Source organism: Stigmatopora argus, chromosome 4, assembly GCF_051989625.1.
Source record: "Stigmatopora argus isolate UIUO_Sarg chromosome 4, RoL_Sarg_1.0, whole genome shotgun sequence".
In the NCBI taxonomy this organism is placed as follows: Eukaryota; Metazoa; Chordata; class Actinopteri; order Syngnathiformes; family Syngnathidae; genus Stigmatopora; species Stigmatopora argus.
The window spans coordinates 16,309,420-16,327,204 of record NC_135390.1 but is presented as its reverse complement, the minus strand read 5'-3'; the positions used below and the strand labels follow the sequence as shown (position 1 = coordinate 16,327,204).

The 17,785-nt window shown below is 41.4% G+C and overlaps 1 protein-coding gene across 2 annotated transcripts in view; it reads left to right on the top strand.

Annotated features, from left to right (window-relative positions):
* The window catches only part of LOC144072852 (nectin-2), a 118,225-nt gene that overhangs the window by 60,156 nt on the left and 40,284 nt on the right, over positions 1-17,785 (top strand). The window contains exon 7 of one of the 2 annotated variants that reach the window (XM_077598195.1): positions 9,909-12,395. The exons of the other annotated variant lie outside the window; for it this stretch is intronic. Within the exon in view, the coding sequence (XP_077454321.1) occupies positions 9,909-10,465 (557 nt within the window). The 3' untranslated portion in view covers positions 10,466-12,395. Of the gene's footprint in view, positions 1-9,908; positions 12,396-17,785 lie in introns of those variants that run through there. 2 annotated transcript variants of the gene reach the window in all.

Here is a 17,785-nt window from a genome sequence, read left to right as displayed (position 1 = left end):
CTGCATGCATACTGTCATTGATACTCATTGATTAGCAACAGCGTAATAATGTTGTCAAAAGAATTCAGAGACTTTTTGTACTTTAGAAGTGGTGGAAAAACAAAAAAAATGCCCACATTTTCATGTATTATGGTTATGCACTGCCTCGCCATAACATTCCTCCATTGGCTATAGTTGCGGCCATTAGGATTTTCAACCTTGCTACCCCTGGGATAGCAGCAACTACATTTGTCCTCTCTGTGCTCAAATAGATCTGACATCTATCACCGGCAATTAGGTAACCAATTTAACAGGTTTGTCCACGTTAAGTGTTAAATGTAAACATTAATTTTCATTTACTCCGACTTTCACTATGGAGCAATACAATGCCACTTAAGGTGGAGAAAAATCAATACCCCCATCCTCCTGCTGATGCTCAACAGTTTTAATTGCATCCTCTCAATGATATTTCCACCTACGCTGCAAAAATAACCCTCACCTTCTCCTTTTATGCCACCAAAGAACAAGTGATTTTCTGCCGGTGGCGAATGGCAGCGGCGCCTACTTTTTGAGCAAATCGTCATCCCTTTTCCTGCCCTGGTTTATTTGGTCTCCGTCTTTCTTCCATTCCCTGGGCTCCCCATATGCCGCCACAGAGTGCGTCACCCCTCCCTTGGGACCCCTCCGCGCTGGCGTGCGTCCTATGTCGCACAAGCGATCACAACCCACCCCGCTGTGGTTTTTATAGGGAAGGAGCAAAGCCCCGGTGTAAAAAGTAAAAGTCCAGGCAGGCAAGCGAGGAGGAAGATTGAGGCTTTTTATGGACTAAGAAGTCAGGGAGTGTGCAGCAGGATGAATCAGTGCCAGCGTGCAATCCAACGAAGGCACGAGGGGATGGTGAGCGAGAGAGAGAGAGAGAGCGAGGGAGCGAGGGAGGATGCTGAAGGCATTTAAAGCTCCCATGGGAGTCTTGTGCCACCGCATCCTATCTGCAGAGCTGTTGGCCTGCACTATCTATGGCTATATAGCGTGTGTCTGTCTTGTCTCCAAACCTCTCAGAGCGGATCAGTCACCCTTTGCTGCCTGAGCTGCTGGCTGCTTTACTCGCTATTTCACCAGCCGCTCACCACTTTCTTGCTCGTTTTTTTTTTTTTAAATACATATCCTGCCCGTTTCTTCTTTTCATTTTTTCCATTTGCACCTCACCCTTGCTTTTCTTTTAGAGCTTCATTTGAACTTGGTCGTGTTTCCCTCTGCTGTCATTTTCCTAATCTATCTATCACTTTCGTCCCACTTGTTTTAGTCGCTAGAAAAAGAGGAGGGAGAACAAGATGGGACCTGAATTTGCAGTTAGAACTGAGGGGTGGAATGGAACTGTCTGACTTCAAAGTGGTGGTTCGATTTAAAAAGAAATTTTGGGAGATGAGTCACCAAGGGTCTGCAATCAAACCCTTAGATAATAATGCCGGTGTTGGTCTTGAATTATGCGATCATACTGCGTTTCAATAGACAGCAGTTTGACATGTTTTCGTAAAGTGTTTTTAAGATAACAGCGGCTGTGTGTCTTGTTAAAACTGGACGGATAATTTCAATATGTGAATAGACTGACATAAATAGGATTTCTAACATTGGATTGTTTGTCATATCTTTATTATTTTTAGAAACTGGGTGCAACCTGGTGTTGTAATTTGCGGCTGAAATCTCTAAACAATTCAAAAGTCGCTCAAAAAAGCTACTTTGGTGTTTTTTAAACTGATTTGTCATTGTACATAATTCAAAATAAATATCACTTTTCAGACACAAACCTTAAATTAAAAGTTTCCAAGGTGAGGTTTTATGGAAGGCTTCATAGTTTGTAAACACGTGAATAGAATTATTTTTATGAATGGTGGTTGCGTTTACTTGTCGGAAGACGTGTAATAACTCCTGATGGATTGCCAGTAAAAACCAGCGGATGCTAACATAGTAACGGATAAACAAAGTGGGCTAAAAGGTGCCGACAGGTGTGAAATGGCTAACACCTGCTGTATAGCCAGTCCTCCATCCCCCAGCATCGCCTTCCAGCTCACAGCTGGATGAAACACATGCACATGCGCTTACACATCAGCATGCTTCTATGGGCATCCATGTCCTCTTTTTTTGTCCTGCGTACCTGCAGGCAGCCTTCCGTCCAAATATCCTACTTTCTCTCGGTAGCTTTGCTGACATTTACTTTTTCCGTTGCGCCTCCTCGACCCGCTTATCTCCCAGGTTGTCTTTCAGCCTCTGCGAGTCAGCCTCTGATCTCCCCGCTGCTCACAGAAGAGACTTCTGCGCCCCCCTAGAGTTATCTTTCCCTTCTCAACACTACCCCCCCGCTATCCTCGTCTTCCATACCAGTGTAGCTCTTTCTTAATCACAGCTTACTAGTCTCCATCCCTCTGCTAGGCTGGTCCCCGAAGGGCGTTCGTGCGATTCCATCCATCCTCCCCGCTTCACTCCGTACAGCGGTGACACAAAAAAAAAGTTAAGATGACCTCCTCTGAATCCGCACACATGGTCCGTGGGGCTTTCGGCTCTGTCAAAAATAAACGTCCTTTCGATTGGATGCTCGCGAGTTCTACGAGGAGGCAGCGCAAGGGCAAAAGGGGGGCCGGAACGTCTTCGTCCTCCGGGTGGCTTCTGGTCTGTCTGAGTGGGTGCGACTGTGTCTCTCCGGTCATGCGAGCGATAGCCACAGAACAGGTCCCGTGGAGCCAAGTCCGCCGGCGGAATCAAACTGGCCCGCTGCCAGCCGCCCATTAGCTCACATGCACACACGCCCGTCATTCGATAACTTAACATGCTTGACAGTTAAATGCTCCCCAGTTATGCCGGAGGTGCAGGACGCCATGTTGATGTGCTCTTTATTTTTATTTTTTATTTGGGGGGGGGGGGGATTGGTCTACAGCAAAGGTTACTTCCACTCCATCTCTCTAATTACTTTCGGTCACTTGGAGCTTATGATCGTACTGGACATAGCTTCGGAGGTAGTACGCTGCTTTTTAGCTCTTTAGATTTACCTTTTCCTGACTAAAAGCCACACTTTTTTTTCTTTTAAAGTTGGACTGTCTTAATTTTTTTTCAAACTGCCAGTTGCGAGAAGAATTGACAAGGGGATGACTTTTCGCAAACAAGTTATGTTGTTCAGGCTATTCTAAATAATTAGTAACTTATTGGCTGTCTCTGACGACGATCGACATCCAATCTATTTGAAGTGGGAGAGTTGGTAGCAAAGGAATTCATGTTCATTCTCACCGACTTTTCTTTTACTAAAATGAAAGCAATTACTAAATCTAATAGTCTAGTTAAACTAATCCAACACAAAGATCTCATTCTCAGTGCAAGGTGTCAAAAATAGGTGAAGTGTCCCGTTCCCAGTAAAAAATAAAACCTTACAATATGGAAACACAATTGTATAGTGTTAGTTTGTATACATTTTTTTCCATTTTCTTTTCTTTCTTACCGTCTTTGCCTTGTTAGGTGTACGCATAGGACCTGTACAGAAAGCCCCTGGCGTTTCCATTGCTTCATGCTGTTAAATCTTTAAAATGTTGTCTCAAGAAGACAACATTTCGCTAAATGATCTGTAACAAGACTTTTGAGAGCGAAATACAGTGCTGACAGGAGTCAGACTGAAAATTTGAAATACAGCCAGACTTCTCTCGAGCTAGAACACTGCTGTTAAGGTTTGGCATTGAAGAGTCTTTTGACTTCAAACAAGTATTGCCCTGAAAAGACTGCAATGAAAAATTAAATCGAAAAATTTGAAACAAAAAAAAGTATTGCCTTGTTTTCTCATTTTCTTTTTAAATATCAGTCTATCCCGATATTCCTTTATAACTTTTTCTTCCCTCATTCAAATTGTTGCTGTCGTTTTTTTTAAAAAAAATTGTTTTCTGTCATTCTCCCTGTAATTTGCAACATTTTGACAGGTTGTGAAGATGAAAATATTAGACTGACAGTGGAAAAACATGTCAAAATTCAATTCCATCACTTCCATTGGCAATACTTTACCTTGTTTTACCTCCATATACCTCTACTAAAGTTTAAAAATGGTACTTTGCAAAATCGTACTGTTTTTAGGCACTTTGAAAAATATATTAGTATGCACATGCATTAAAAATTAATGGGTTTACAATGCAAGAACTTTAACGATTCCTAAATCTGCTATTTCAAAATGCCTGCACTAAATCATCAATTAGAATTTTCTTCAATATTTTGTTCTGTTAAGATACAGTATGGTTAAAAATGTTTCAAATATGGATAGAGTGCCTGTCGCATTTTGTATGCTTGATGTGCAAGAGAATCAGGCCACCTAATTTGATCATTTTGGCCAAGATTTGACTATTGGATTACTTACCCAGTGATGTGAGTGCAGTATGTGGTTGCATACAGATTACTGTCAGGTTACATGGGGCAATATTCCTCAGAGCCTGAGGTGATAATGCACTTCTTGTGTTCTTTTTTTGCAAGCAGGCGCCAAGGGGAAAACTGTCGGCATTGTGTGTGTGAATTGTGATGTTTAGTGCTGCCCTGTAGGGGGAAATGAGCGGAATCGGGTGTTTTTGAGGTTGTGTGTTTCGCGACAGATTGTTTAAATAATGGGGAATGTACCAAACATGAGTAGCCTTTTCCATCTTATAGTTGGAGCATTTCACACAACAGCCTCTACTTTGCGACAGTGCTAGCAATCTCTTGACAACAAAATGATTTCAATGTTTTTTTGGGGGGGAGTTTACCGGCAATGAAAAAATCTGTTTATCGAACTTTAAAGGTGGAAAGATTGGCAAGTTATAATAAGGAAAGTTGTGAATTAAATTAACCAATAAACTTCAATGACTGAGAAAGATGTGATAATAGCTTTCTATTTTTATGAGCAATAATTAAATTAACTGTGCCAAAAGTCCACCAATTTGCTAAAATACCAGGAACGTAAACGCATCACTGTAGAGTGATTGGGAAAAAAAGTAAAAAATTCCCCGAGAAAAAAATCTGCGATGTAGAGAAACCGCGAAAGTTGAAGCCACGATATTCGAGGGATTACTGTCCTGAAAATTAACCTAGTTTCTAATGTACTCTTAAGAGACTTCAGCAGATTGAACTGAATTGAATTGAAAGCTTTTTTTGTCATTCCACATTGTTCGTCGTACAATGGAATGCCTTCCAGGTACAGCCCTGCCGGGCAGTTATAACATACAATAGTTCATATAGAATAGCTGCCCTCAATAATTGACTGCCTCAAACCCTTAAATTAAAGCAACCAGAGTGATAGAAAAGTGTTCTGTTTGGCTGGAGTGCATGACTAATTTAGAGATATTATATTCAGTCTTCTAGATAGGCCTGACATTATTACTTAGATCTTTTTATGTAAGTAAAAGATAATAATCAGGATAACACTAAAAGACATGGACAGATTACCGATATATGATAGCGGCTCGGCAATTAAGGGAGCAAATAGCTAGAGAAAGGATCAAAATTACCGTAATTACTCGAATATAACACGCAGGTTTTTGCAAAATAATTAATTCCAATAGTTGGGGGTGCGTGTTATAATCAAAAACAATTTTTTTTTTTTTTTTTTTTTTTTTTTTTTTTTTTTTTTTTTTTGTGTCTTGTTACATGGCCCTTAGCCTGGTGCTTTTTCTTGCCAAATAAATTGAATTGAAATTGAATTGAATAAAATAAATTACAAATTTTCGATCGAAAAAAGCATTGTCAAACTCACTTTGACGCACGGATTTTACGTCATCTCGTAGAGCCGACGCACGGATTTTACGTCATCTCGTGAAGCCGAGACCACCACTGCCCCCCTCTAGCCTCGTACCCGTCTCAGTTCACCCTCTCTCAGTTCAGTGTTATAATCAATAACTAAAATAAATTACAAATTTTCGATCGAAAAAAGCATTGTCAAACTCACTTTGACGCACGGATTTTACGTCATCTCGTAAAGCCAATCGGATGATGTGTTGTGGGAGGAAGAGGAAGTGGATGAAGGAAGCGTGGACGTTGATAGGATTCTCAACGAAGAGATGTATGAGAGGACAGACAAAGAGAGAGAGGAACTTTTCATTTGAAGGATTCTAATGAATAAATTTGTTTGAACAAAACAATCGTGAAACGAAGAAAAAAAGGTAAGATTTCTGATTTTCGTCAGCGGGAAATTTTAGGTGCGCACTATATTCGAGTACTGCGTTTTTCCAGATTTTTTTGGCCCAAAGTTATACCTGCGTGTTATTTTCGAGTGCGCGTTATATTCGAGTAATTACGGTATCCTCGGAAGCTGATTATAACCAACTGGAAGTTACCAGTTGCGTTCTTATCCAGCATGTTAACACATAACATTTGCTTGTACAACTGGGTTCATAAAACATGAGACCATCTTTAATACTGCAGAGGAAAGTAATGTGAATTACGCCATAGACTCTGTGGGTGATGGGTTTTTTTGGTATGGCGTAATAAGTCGTGTATTTCGCCGAAATTTATACGCAGGCAGGACAGAGGGGATGATTTGTAGAGCTGGGGTTGAATAGTAAAATAATCATGAAGTATAGCAATAGGATATGATTAATTTCCTTCCGAGGGCTTACGCCAAGGGACGAGCGCAGCGCAAGGGAGAGCAAGGAGACGTAACATGACAGAAACGCGGGTGTAAATTAAAGATGGCATGGAAAATGGGTTTAGAGGGGACATCTGGTAGAGCGTGAGCAGAGATGGGGAAAATGGGATTCGGGGGAGTGCAGAGAGGCTCCCCCGTAAAGCGAAGCGAGCAAGGGCAGGTGTTTGAAGGTAGCACCACCTAGCAATTTGTTTCGTGAAATTAATCGCTGTTGCACAAATAATTTAGTTGCACTCTCCTCTCATTCATTGAGGGCTCGTGTCATGTTGAATCACAAAATGTGTGAATGACAACAAGAGGATGGGGCTGATTGGTTTTCCACAGCGGCTGATGGTTAATCCTCTGCATTGGCTCCCGGAAATGCGAAAGACGGAGCAACGGCGGGAAGGGTGGTGAACTTTAAGAGCAAAGGGGTTTGATCAGTTTGGCAACTGGGAATGGGTTTGAAATGTGTCACCCCAAGTTATTTGCTTTTCATTGTGAAGAATAATCTCACAGACGAAGGGAGCAGCGGCTTCTTTGTCTGTTTTTTGAAAAGAGAAGCCTGTGTTCTTGCATTTGATGTTCTGCGAAGAACATGCTGAATTTGACACGCTGAACAATAAATATCGTAATGCACTAATGCTGACTGACAGACTTTCGTCATTATCAAAACATCAACATAAAGGTCCTAATTTGACGAAGCTGTCGTGTTGATAGTCTTCAGAGAAGTTGAATGAACATTCAATTTAATGTTTTGCTTTTCTTAAAGTCTAACAAATCCAAGAGCAGCCTTGCATTCACTTGCCAATGCATATTAGATAAGTCTACCAGCCAACGAAATGTTATATTTATAGTCTAAATTCATTATTTAAAAAAGAAAAAACACTTCTGCAACTATATAAAGACTGAATACTTCATTTCTAGCCAACGCCTTAAGGAGCTGATAAAAACTACAATATATAAACTTAATAGCCTTGTTATGACATGGTTCTAATATGAACCCACTTTGAAATTCCGATCCTAACAATGAATTTCAAATAACATACAAACACGGATGCCATTTCATTCACACTAACAAGGAAAGTAAATATTTTACTCCATTAGCCTATTAAAGAACTTGAGCTGCAATTATATTGTAGCATTGTTGTCTTACATTCAATTTTTTATAGTTAATGAATCACTGATTGAAAAAAAAAAGATCTTCAGGCTTTAATTTGGTTCCTTGTTCTCTTTACTGCTGACACTTGTAATGCACAACAACTCATTTTGTTTGGAGGACATTTTAATCTGTTGCTTCACAGTCGAGTAAATCCCGTCAAGGCAGGGTCAGCATTGGCGACAACCGCGCCTGGACAATGGTCGCGGGGTTGTATGCTGGGCAACTGGCAGGCCTCCCAAAAAGCACCTAGAGCCCCGTACCCTTGGCATCTGAAAGCTGGCAGCTGTGCCAAGCCATTTCGCTGCTTTGCTGTCTTATGATTCCTTTGGCTTTACTAGGCTGCTAGCAGACTCCAGTAAATCTCCTACTTTATAGTGCCAATTGAAGCACGTCTGCGTTGCCAGATCTTGCTAAACGCAGAGCAGCGGATGCTCGCTCGCTGACCTAAATCAACCGACACGGTGACGGGAAGCTGACGATTACAACGCGCCTGTACTGTTGACTGTTCCGCTGGCAAATTAAGATTTTCTTTTAGGTTTTTTTTTCATTGTTTTTTTAATTTGTAAAAAGGCGACAAATGATTTACTTTGGTACGTATTTGTCCAAGTAAATGTCATGCATGCTGACTAAATGCGTCTTGCCAGAAGGAAGATAAGAAGTGTCCTTGTTTGAGTAAACATGGTAAATGAAATGTCTGACGTTTTGTTTTTTTGGACAAGATAATTTAAGTTCAGACTGAGGCTAGGTATTGCTTGCGGAATTCCAATGTTTCGTCTTTTTGCTGTCAAACATCCTTTTTGAAAAAATATGGGAGAGAAAGGTACGAGTTGCGAAACAGGGTGAGCGAGTGCCGTATATGTCTGACGAGTCATGCGGGAGCTCTGATTTAGACGCCGTTGCTTCTTCTCTGCGGTGTTCACGCGGCGGAAGAAATATTGCGCAGTGAATGTCAGCATCCGTGCCTGTTGGGACTCCAAATAAGTCCGAATAGCATATAAGAGCCTTTCCGCAATTCTACCAATCAAATGGACACTCGTATTGGCATTGGGGAGAGGATAGTAAAGAGAGAGTGGGGCTGCTGGTGTTGGGGCGGGCTTCCTTTTCCTGCATGCCTTCCAGGAGACGCTGTCATTCTGCTCCATCACTTTGTCACTCACCCTCTTCCTTCTTCTCCTCCTCTTCATCTAATTCCCACCCACTTCTCCATTCATCATAATCAACCCACGGATGGCCTCCACCTGTTCCGCCACGCACATACACAAACACGTGCCATTCCCCCTGAAGATTGCGTGTGATCGCAATAAGCCTCGCCTACTCTCCTCCGCGGCTTCGTGATTTGCGACCAGAAACTGCGGCGGCCTCGTACCGAAGCGACGGCGAATGAAGGGCAAAGTGTCTGAGACCTCTTTGCAAAGTGGTGGGGGAAATGGGGACATGAGCAGTTATTAGACTGCAACGGAAATGTCAGCGTAGCAAAAGGCTACCTGGACACAGGGTTTTTTTTGCCCTAGGGAGCTCATATTGTTCTTTTTGCTTTGAGACAGACCAAATAATCAATCTTTGACTTTGTTGGAGAAGCTGTCTGACCTACTTGAACAGCTTTATTAAGCTTGTGCTTCAAGTTAGGTGCAAAAGTCAACCGTAAACGGTCAGAAGCTTCAGTTGGCATGACCACCAACAATAGACTTGATCTCCTCTAATCTCAGAAGGTAAACTGGGGAAGGCAGGGTTTCTAGTACTTTGATAGGGAGCCAATTGGGAATTCTTAGTCCTGTAAGTGCTCCCAGCATTTTGTACTCCAATTGGTGCCACGACCGAAGGTTGCAGTTAGGATCCAGAAAAAACAAATGGAGCCAACACAGCAACCACACAGAATCAGCATGCAGCATGCGTGGCATTACTAGTCTACTCAGGATTTCAGTTTCAATGATTGACATTTTGGTGGGTCGATCAGACTGGGATCCAAACTTTAGCCCCGCTGCACTAACACATCAGACGTTTTAGATCAAGAATACATTGATGTCACCCAAGCCCTTCCATCTCCATTCCTTCCTTCTCTTTTGGTGTCTGGTGACTTTCCTCTCTTGCCAGAATTTACACTCTTCTACCTTTTCTCTCCCACACTTCCTCCTCTCTCTCTCTCTCCTACAGAGCCTACAGTGAACCCATCCAATGCCGGCGTGGTGGCGGGGGCTGTGATCGGCTCCCTGTTGGCTCTTCTTTTGGTGGCCGCCCTGGTCGCCGTGCTGGTCACTCGTAGCCGCCGCCAACAGCAGGGCTACCGTGCCAAAGGTGGCAGCGACTTGAAGTCACGCATATTCGGTGGCGGCAAGACGGCCAACAAAAACGGCACGGGCGGCGTCGGCGGCAACAACAACGGCCCCATCTACATGTACGACGATGGCTCGGCTAACCAGGGGGAGAAAAACAACCACGGGCCCCTCAATCTCGGGGGGCGGTCCGAGGTAGTCGCCGGCACGCCCACTGCCCAGGACATCCTGCTAAGCACCGAGCTTGACGACGCCGAGAGGCGGAAGTTTGACCAGCTGGAGGAGGAAGAACGGTACGACCACTTTTCTGGTGGTGCCCCCATCCTGCAGCTGCGCCCACCCAACGAGCAAGAGGAAATGATCGGAGTATACATAGACGACGACATGGAGTCCCAACGGGATGGCTCTGTCATCTCTAGGACTGCAGTTTACGTATAAAGTAGAAACAAGAAGTAACGAGAGCGTGGAGGAGGAGTCCCCAGGATTTTGTTTGTGCCTCCATCAGATAGAGAACGAAAACGCTCCTATTTTAAAACAAGAATCATGTATTTTCCATATATTCCATTATTAATCATGGTGTAGCCCCAATAAGGACTGGAGGAGGATGTTTTTGTGTAGTGTTGTGAGTAGTTTTGCTGTTTGTTTTGCAATCCATCACAAAGACAGAAGAAATTGTTTTGGCCAAACGACATCAAAACTACTGAAAATTCCCTCTTATGCGCTTCGTGATGGATCGCAGTTGTCACGCAGTATGCTCACCGTTCTCAGGTCTCCCGTAGGAAACCGTTTTTGTTTTCCGTAAATCGTCGTGCCGTAACAAGCTTCGGGTGTGTTAGTCACTCATGGTGGGGTCTGAAGGAACTGAACCATTAAGATTTGTGTTGGTTGACATCTATTATGTAATTTTTTTCATCCCATCCTCCATAGTCTGCGACTAACAGTGTGCTTATTATCAACTGAAAGTCGATATGAAGCCAGGATCAAGAGCATTGTCTCTTGATTCGGCAGATCTTGTGAAATAATATTAGACTTTTTAATGGAAAATCTAATTCAGGGGTTCCTCACTTAACCCCGGTATAGATATTTCTCGTTTTGAGGTTACGAACAGCACCCGATGAACTCGTTTGTACGGCGATGTAGGCATAATCCATCACGTGTTCTTATACCAGAGGCAGTTTCTTACTCTTTCATTTAATGGCGTTTCATCATTGCGGTATGATTGCAAATGCATTGAACCGCGCAACGCCGTAAGAACTAAAAAATTCAACTGCCCAGCCAGTGCTCGCTGCATGTCTAACAGCTGAGCCTTTATTCCAAGTCCTGATACCACCATTTGACATGTTGCTTTCATCACGCTTCTGTCTGTCCATTCACATAAATGCCTAACACGAGAACAAAATGACTTGAGCCTAACAGCCACGGGTCTTTATGTGCTGTATGATCCCGAGCAGTTTTCGGGCTTTGAAGCGCTGACACAGTGTTCACATGCAAAACCGTCATGCCGTGTGCCGCCAGCTAAAAGGTAGACGGTAAACAAGAGAGTGACTGGGGTGAGGTCTAGCCGAGCTGACGGGGTGGAAGGGGGACGAAAGGAGTCCGCGGGACGACATAGGGAAGCTTCTAATGCACGGAAGATGCTAAATTGGGACCAGCGGATTGTTTCCACTTATCGTTTTATGACGTAGCCTCTGTTTTTAACATTACATGGCCATTTTTTTTCTTGGCTTGTGTGTCCACTGTGATTTAGACGAAGGTAGTTTTCAGGTCACGGACACCATGTGTCAAAGAAGCCCACTTAAGAGTTTTTTATTCTGATGCAGCCTGACACGACAGCTCTGACGAATCCACCGTTAGGCAGCCCTCCGCTGCCTAACGGTGGCCTGACGGATGGCGCCAAGCATAGGCACATTACCATCGATAGATTTTCCTCTGAGATCATGCAATATTTTTCTCCATTAGTGGATGCTGTTAAGTGTGGAGAATTGATTGGGGGACATAAAAGCTTTGCTTGGCCGGCGGAGTTATATTGACTAACAGGCAACACGCGGCAAAATGGGCCTTTATGATGCAGCTTCAGGCCTGATTGTCTCCTGACTGTTAATTCATTTCGCTAACGAGCCATGGGAGGCTCTCCCGGGCACTCCCTTGCTTCGTCTGTACTTGCCGTTTAGTCACCATATTGGCCGGATCGTGAATTTTCCTGACCTTTTGATCAGTTTCTTTCTTTTTTTTCAACCCCACTGGTAAATAAATGACTCCGCAAGGCCCAGCGGAGTCCTGTTGCACGCCGTCGATCGCCAGGTCAAACGCTGGCTAAAGTGCTGCTGAAGGCAACGGTGACTACATTTCTGTTTTTAACTTTGACTAACCGAAAAGACCTTGTTTCGCCTCTTGGGTATTTAACCTTCTTGACGGCAGAGAGAGGACGATGATTTTTTAAGGCTCTGTTATTCGAGCAAACTGGCACACATCTTAGTAAGGCTACATTCAATTTTGAATTTATTATATGTTCTTTTTTTGCGTGTGTGAAGCCGTCAGGGCTGACAATTTCGCACCCAATTTTTTTCATTATCATGCAATCATTAGTCTTTTTAAAATGTTGCTTTTAATCGTTAGTTTTCATCAAATGGCGTCCACTATTGTACAGAATTTTAGCATTAGGTGTTTGAAAAAAAGCATTGTAGTTATGTGCACAATACATGTAATGATCTATTTGTGCTTTACAGTTAACCTCACTTTTAGTGTAATGACCTGAAAAACGTCAACATGCGAAGCTTTGAAAGAATATTCAGAATCTCCTAAATTCGTCAGCTAGCATCTAATCAATTGAAATATGACATAGGGGGAAAAATATCGATTTTAAAATTAGCCTGGCCTAGTAGATTTTAATATTGCAAAATAAAGGTTCTTTTTGGTGAAAGGAGCACGTACGCAAAACGTGTTGCATTGTTTTTGGCATTTTTGAGGAATTTTGTACTACTAGAGTCAAAATGTTCATCTTCTGATAGGATAGATTAAAACATGCCATCAAGAAAAGGGAGTTACTGTACCTTTGTCCATCATTTCTCATCCATGCCTGATATTTGATTTGTCAAACTGTCTTAACTGTTTCTTTTTTTGTCTGTTGATGACCTATAAATTTACAAATGAATGTTCATACGGCGAAAGTATTGCATATATATCCGATTTAGCATAACCACATTTATAGGACACCCTGGCTAGATTTGAAATTGGACTGATCACAAGCCATGAAAAAAATCAGACATGTTTTGCACATAGGCAAATAATTTGGAATTGACCTGAAGTGTGAACGTAGCCTAAAATACAAACGTAACCGATGTTATTGGTAGCATCAGAACCTGGAAAAACAGGAGAGAAGTAGCTGCGCGTGCCTTTATAGAACTGTGATGCACATTTTCACGTTGCTGCACCAAATATTCAATTACTCGTTCTTCGTAACCTCGAAACCTTGCGTGGCGGGAACATCATGAACCGAAGATTTCCCATACCACAGCACAAAATCACATAACGCAGTAACACGGGAACTAAAGGGAACTGTAGAACCATCTGATTCTGACACATGCCCAGCACTTTGCTATGATTTTCATTAGCGAGCAATTTGAGGACACTCTGTCCAGACTGAAATTCATAAATTGCCTGATCAGTACACCCGAACAAACCAGAAATGCGAAAAAATGAGATTACCACGATCAATTCCAGAGTAAAAAAAAAATAAAATAAAAACAACCAAACATAAAAAGCTAAAAAAAGAAAAATATTGAAATATTTTTGCACTTGTGTATGTGTGTATGTGTGTGTCACTGCTACAAAGAGAAATGTGCGCTTAATGTTTGGTGTCTGGGGGTGCAAATACATTGTACATTTTTTGGTCTTGAGGGTGTTTGTGTATACTATAAATGTAAGCATCTTTATTTTTGTTGTCAAAACAAAAAAAGGATATTTATGAAAATGTAAATCAGCCTAATGGAGCCCATGTGGCGTGGTGTAAAGGAACTCCTTGTGAATGTACATCCTTACTGAAATCACGAGCACATCGGGATTATTTGTTTTGCTGTATTTACACGCCTTTTCCCCCCCAATTCCACACAATAAGCACACTGTTTTTGCACAATTGGCTTTCTGAGGAGATGAAGTGAACCTCTTTCAAGACGCACACAGTCATTATTTACCAACTGGCGACGTGAATTGTGAGTAAACTTTTTGCAATCAAGTAGGAGGGGTGGGAGTATCCATTGGCCAACCTTCTACAGTGCGGGAAAAACAAACACACACACACACACACACACACATGGACTTGCACACAAAATAAAACAAATGGCAAAGCGAGCTTGTTATGCGTCGTCACAGAGTTGCATTCGCCCACTCGCAAAAAAACCCCGCAGCTGCTCTCATTATGCTCGACTCCCACACCCAAACTGTGCTCAAGAAGCCTCATACCTGCCATCGCCTGACATAAGCCCACACACAAACAGAGAAGGGGGGGGTGTACTTCTTTCTCCTTTTTTTGCACATTATTCTGTCAAGAGGCGTATTTCGTATTACCAGCTACTTCGGAAAGAATCTGATTTGTTCCCTGCGCTTTGTCCTGAAATCGTGCAACCGTTGGCGGAATTTCGTGTACCTTTTCACCTCTGTTATTTTTCGAGAAGTAGTTGGTCCGCTCTACTTCTGCATTGGAAGTAGAGGTTGGCTTAGCTATTCCATTAAGTGGCTTTTTCCTCTACTTAAATGGGAGGCATGTAGAACTTTAAAAAAATAATAATTTTAGAGGATTTTTTAGCATTTTTGAGACTGCACACACAACGCAATGTTGCTAGAAAGATTCAAAATTGGTTATTGATTTAATCTTTTTTATGGCACTCATTGGATGCCATTGACAGTGCGAAAGGTCCAATCCATTTTGAGTGGGAGAGACGGGCAACGAGTAATGGCGGCCAACGTTTTGGTCAAAAATTGGATTGTACGTCTATTGTGCCGAAAATAGAATTGAAAGATGACCATTTACAGCCAATCCTCCCTGTCAAAACCGCATATTGTTGTCAATGGCAATCCTTTAAATACTAGGACAATTAAATGTAATGTTTAAATCGTGAAGTAATTGATAAAAAAAGAAAATGATGAATAAATACTATATCATTAGGAGACATACTGAGATGTGGACATCACATTTTGAGTCCTGTTGGCCATACTTCTTTTTTTCCTCAATTCATATATATTTTTTTATTTCCTCAAAGCAAAAGCTTTCTGAAATTTGGTGACAATTGGAAAACTAAATATAGTTCATATACAATTTCCCCCAGGAACAGCACAGAATATTAAAACCAAGCCAGCATTCAGACAACAGCAGTTCAGTTAGAACGAACGATGCATCGTATTATTGATATTTTGACTGAGCCTTTAGTAGATGTGCAACTTGATTTGCAAGTAAGTCTGCTACCAATTCTTCTGCCATCCTAAAATTGATATCCAATATAGACACTAGATGGATAGATATCATTATACAATTAATTCCAATATTGATGCATTATCCCACTTGGCAACCACTAGCAACTCTTTTAATGGAATCCATTTTTGATGTATAACTCGTGTACTGTGGGGAAAAAAAGTAACATGACGCAGCATGATATTGACGTTTTTACCTCAGCTCACCATCAGTCAGTTATGTAAAAAAAAATCCTCATTTTTAATAGAAAAAAAAAGGTTCACATCAAAATATACACAACAGAAGCATCCACGCCGCCGTATTAATTGTCAGCAAACGTCCTGTGATTTTACAAAGCCTTAACATCCTTCATCTCACCTTTGGAGGGGAAAAAACAAATAATCATTCCTGTGTAAATAGTATAAATATATAAATATGTAGCAGAGAAAAGGGAAAAAAGCAAAGTACTAATTTATGGTGTCACGTTTTGTGTAACGCTCAATGACGGTAACGCATGAAGGATTTATTTTCATTTGCTGTTTGCAGTGCTTTATAATTTAAACAGTTTTTCTTTGCGAGTGCTTTATTCCCGACTGGCGTGCTGTGATTGCTGCCAAAACGCCGGCAAATATGCTTCGTCTATACAATTTGAAATGTACACGTGCAGCAGAACAACACCCTTATTCCGAAATGTGCTTTTTATTGACTGCTCTGTGAAAGTTGTTTTTCTTTCTTTTTTTTCTTGGTCGATGTTTTTTTTCGTTTTTTTATCTGTATTTTTTAAAATGGATTTTAAAGCAGCTGAAGAATGCGATTTCCAAAAAATAAAAAAATAAGCAGGTAAATTAGACTGGTTCTGCTGCTTTTGTCATGTCTTGATTTTTTGTACTTGGTTGTTATTATTAAAGATTTGTTGATTTTTGAAGTGTTTTACAGCTTGGTGTGTGTCCTTATTGCGCTTAAGACAGATTTGTTGATGGATTTATGAGGGTGGGCTTCCTGTTTTTATTCATCATTATTAAGAAATTGTACATTTATTTATTTTAACAGCAATGAAACTTGAAACGAGTTGCAACTTAAAAACACCGTATTTTCACGACTATACAGCGCATCATATTTTTAGCCGCAGTGTCAATAACGTGTGCTATTTCTATATTTTACACACACAAAGGACGCACCGTTTTTATAGACGCAGCCAGGCATGGCAAAACATACACCAGCTTAAACATACAGGCTACACCCACACGCTAAAAACACGTTTTTAAAAAGGCAACGGAAGCAAAACTGAGTTCGGTTGTAATTTATTTAGCCATTTTCAATGTACTCGCGTCATCACCATCACCCACAAATCCATCAAAGTTGCTTCGTAAAGCTGTGTTGATGCCGATCGCCAGGCCACAATCCATTCGCAAATAGTAGCTAACTAGTAGCTAGCGTCCATGCTTCGTAAAGCTGTGTTGATGCCGATCGCCAGGCCACAATCCATTCGCAAATAGTAGCTAACTAGTAGCTAGTGTCCATGCTTCGTAAAGCTGTGTTGATGCCGATCGCCAGGCCACAATCCATTGGGTGTATTGACAAAAGAACTCCATATCCCAGCAGTCACTGTGCAGTACTTTTTCTACGGGAAAATAGTAGAGTCGGGGGCTGCTTGCCGACTGATTTATTTTATTTTATCGTGATAACAATTTTAGTATTGGTCCATATATAAAAAGCACTGGATTATAAGGCGCCCTGTCTATTTTGGAGAAAATTTAAGACTTTTATGTGCGCCTTAGTCGTGAAAATACGGTAAGCAAAATAATGAAACTGGAGCAAATCAAGGCATCTGAAAAGTCAAACCGACACTTTTTTTTTTACATTCTCTCTCCGTAGAGTTTTGATCTAGATAGCACACTTTCTTGTTTGCATCACCTGCCTTTTTATTTGAGAAACCGATTTCGATCTCGCTTTTCTCATGCTCTCCTAGTTTTTGCATTTACAATATTTGACTCAAACATCACGGGTGGACGGTTCTTATGGAAAGTGTGCTTTCAATAGTCGCGTAGATTTCCTGTAACCCTGGAAGTTATCTCCTTATGGCGCGATACCATTTGACTGTAATAATTTAAAAAAATCCACTTATCCACCTAGTATATTTATGATGATACTCACACTTCAATTAAATTATTTCGCAGCGAGACTGTAAAAGAAGCAATTGCAAACATGCAAAGTGTTGTGTGTCACTTTTCAATGACTTTGTTTTCTGGGTTCATTAATAATGTTTAAAGTCTTATTTTTTAGTAGCACCATGCAGTTTTTTAACCTGTTTTTTG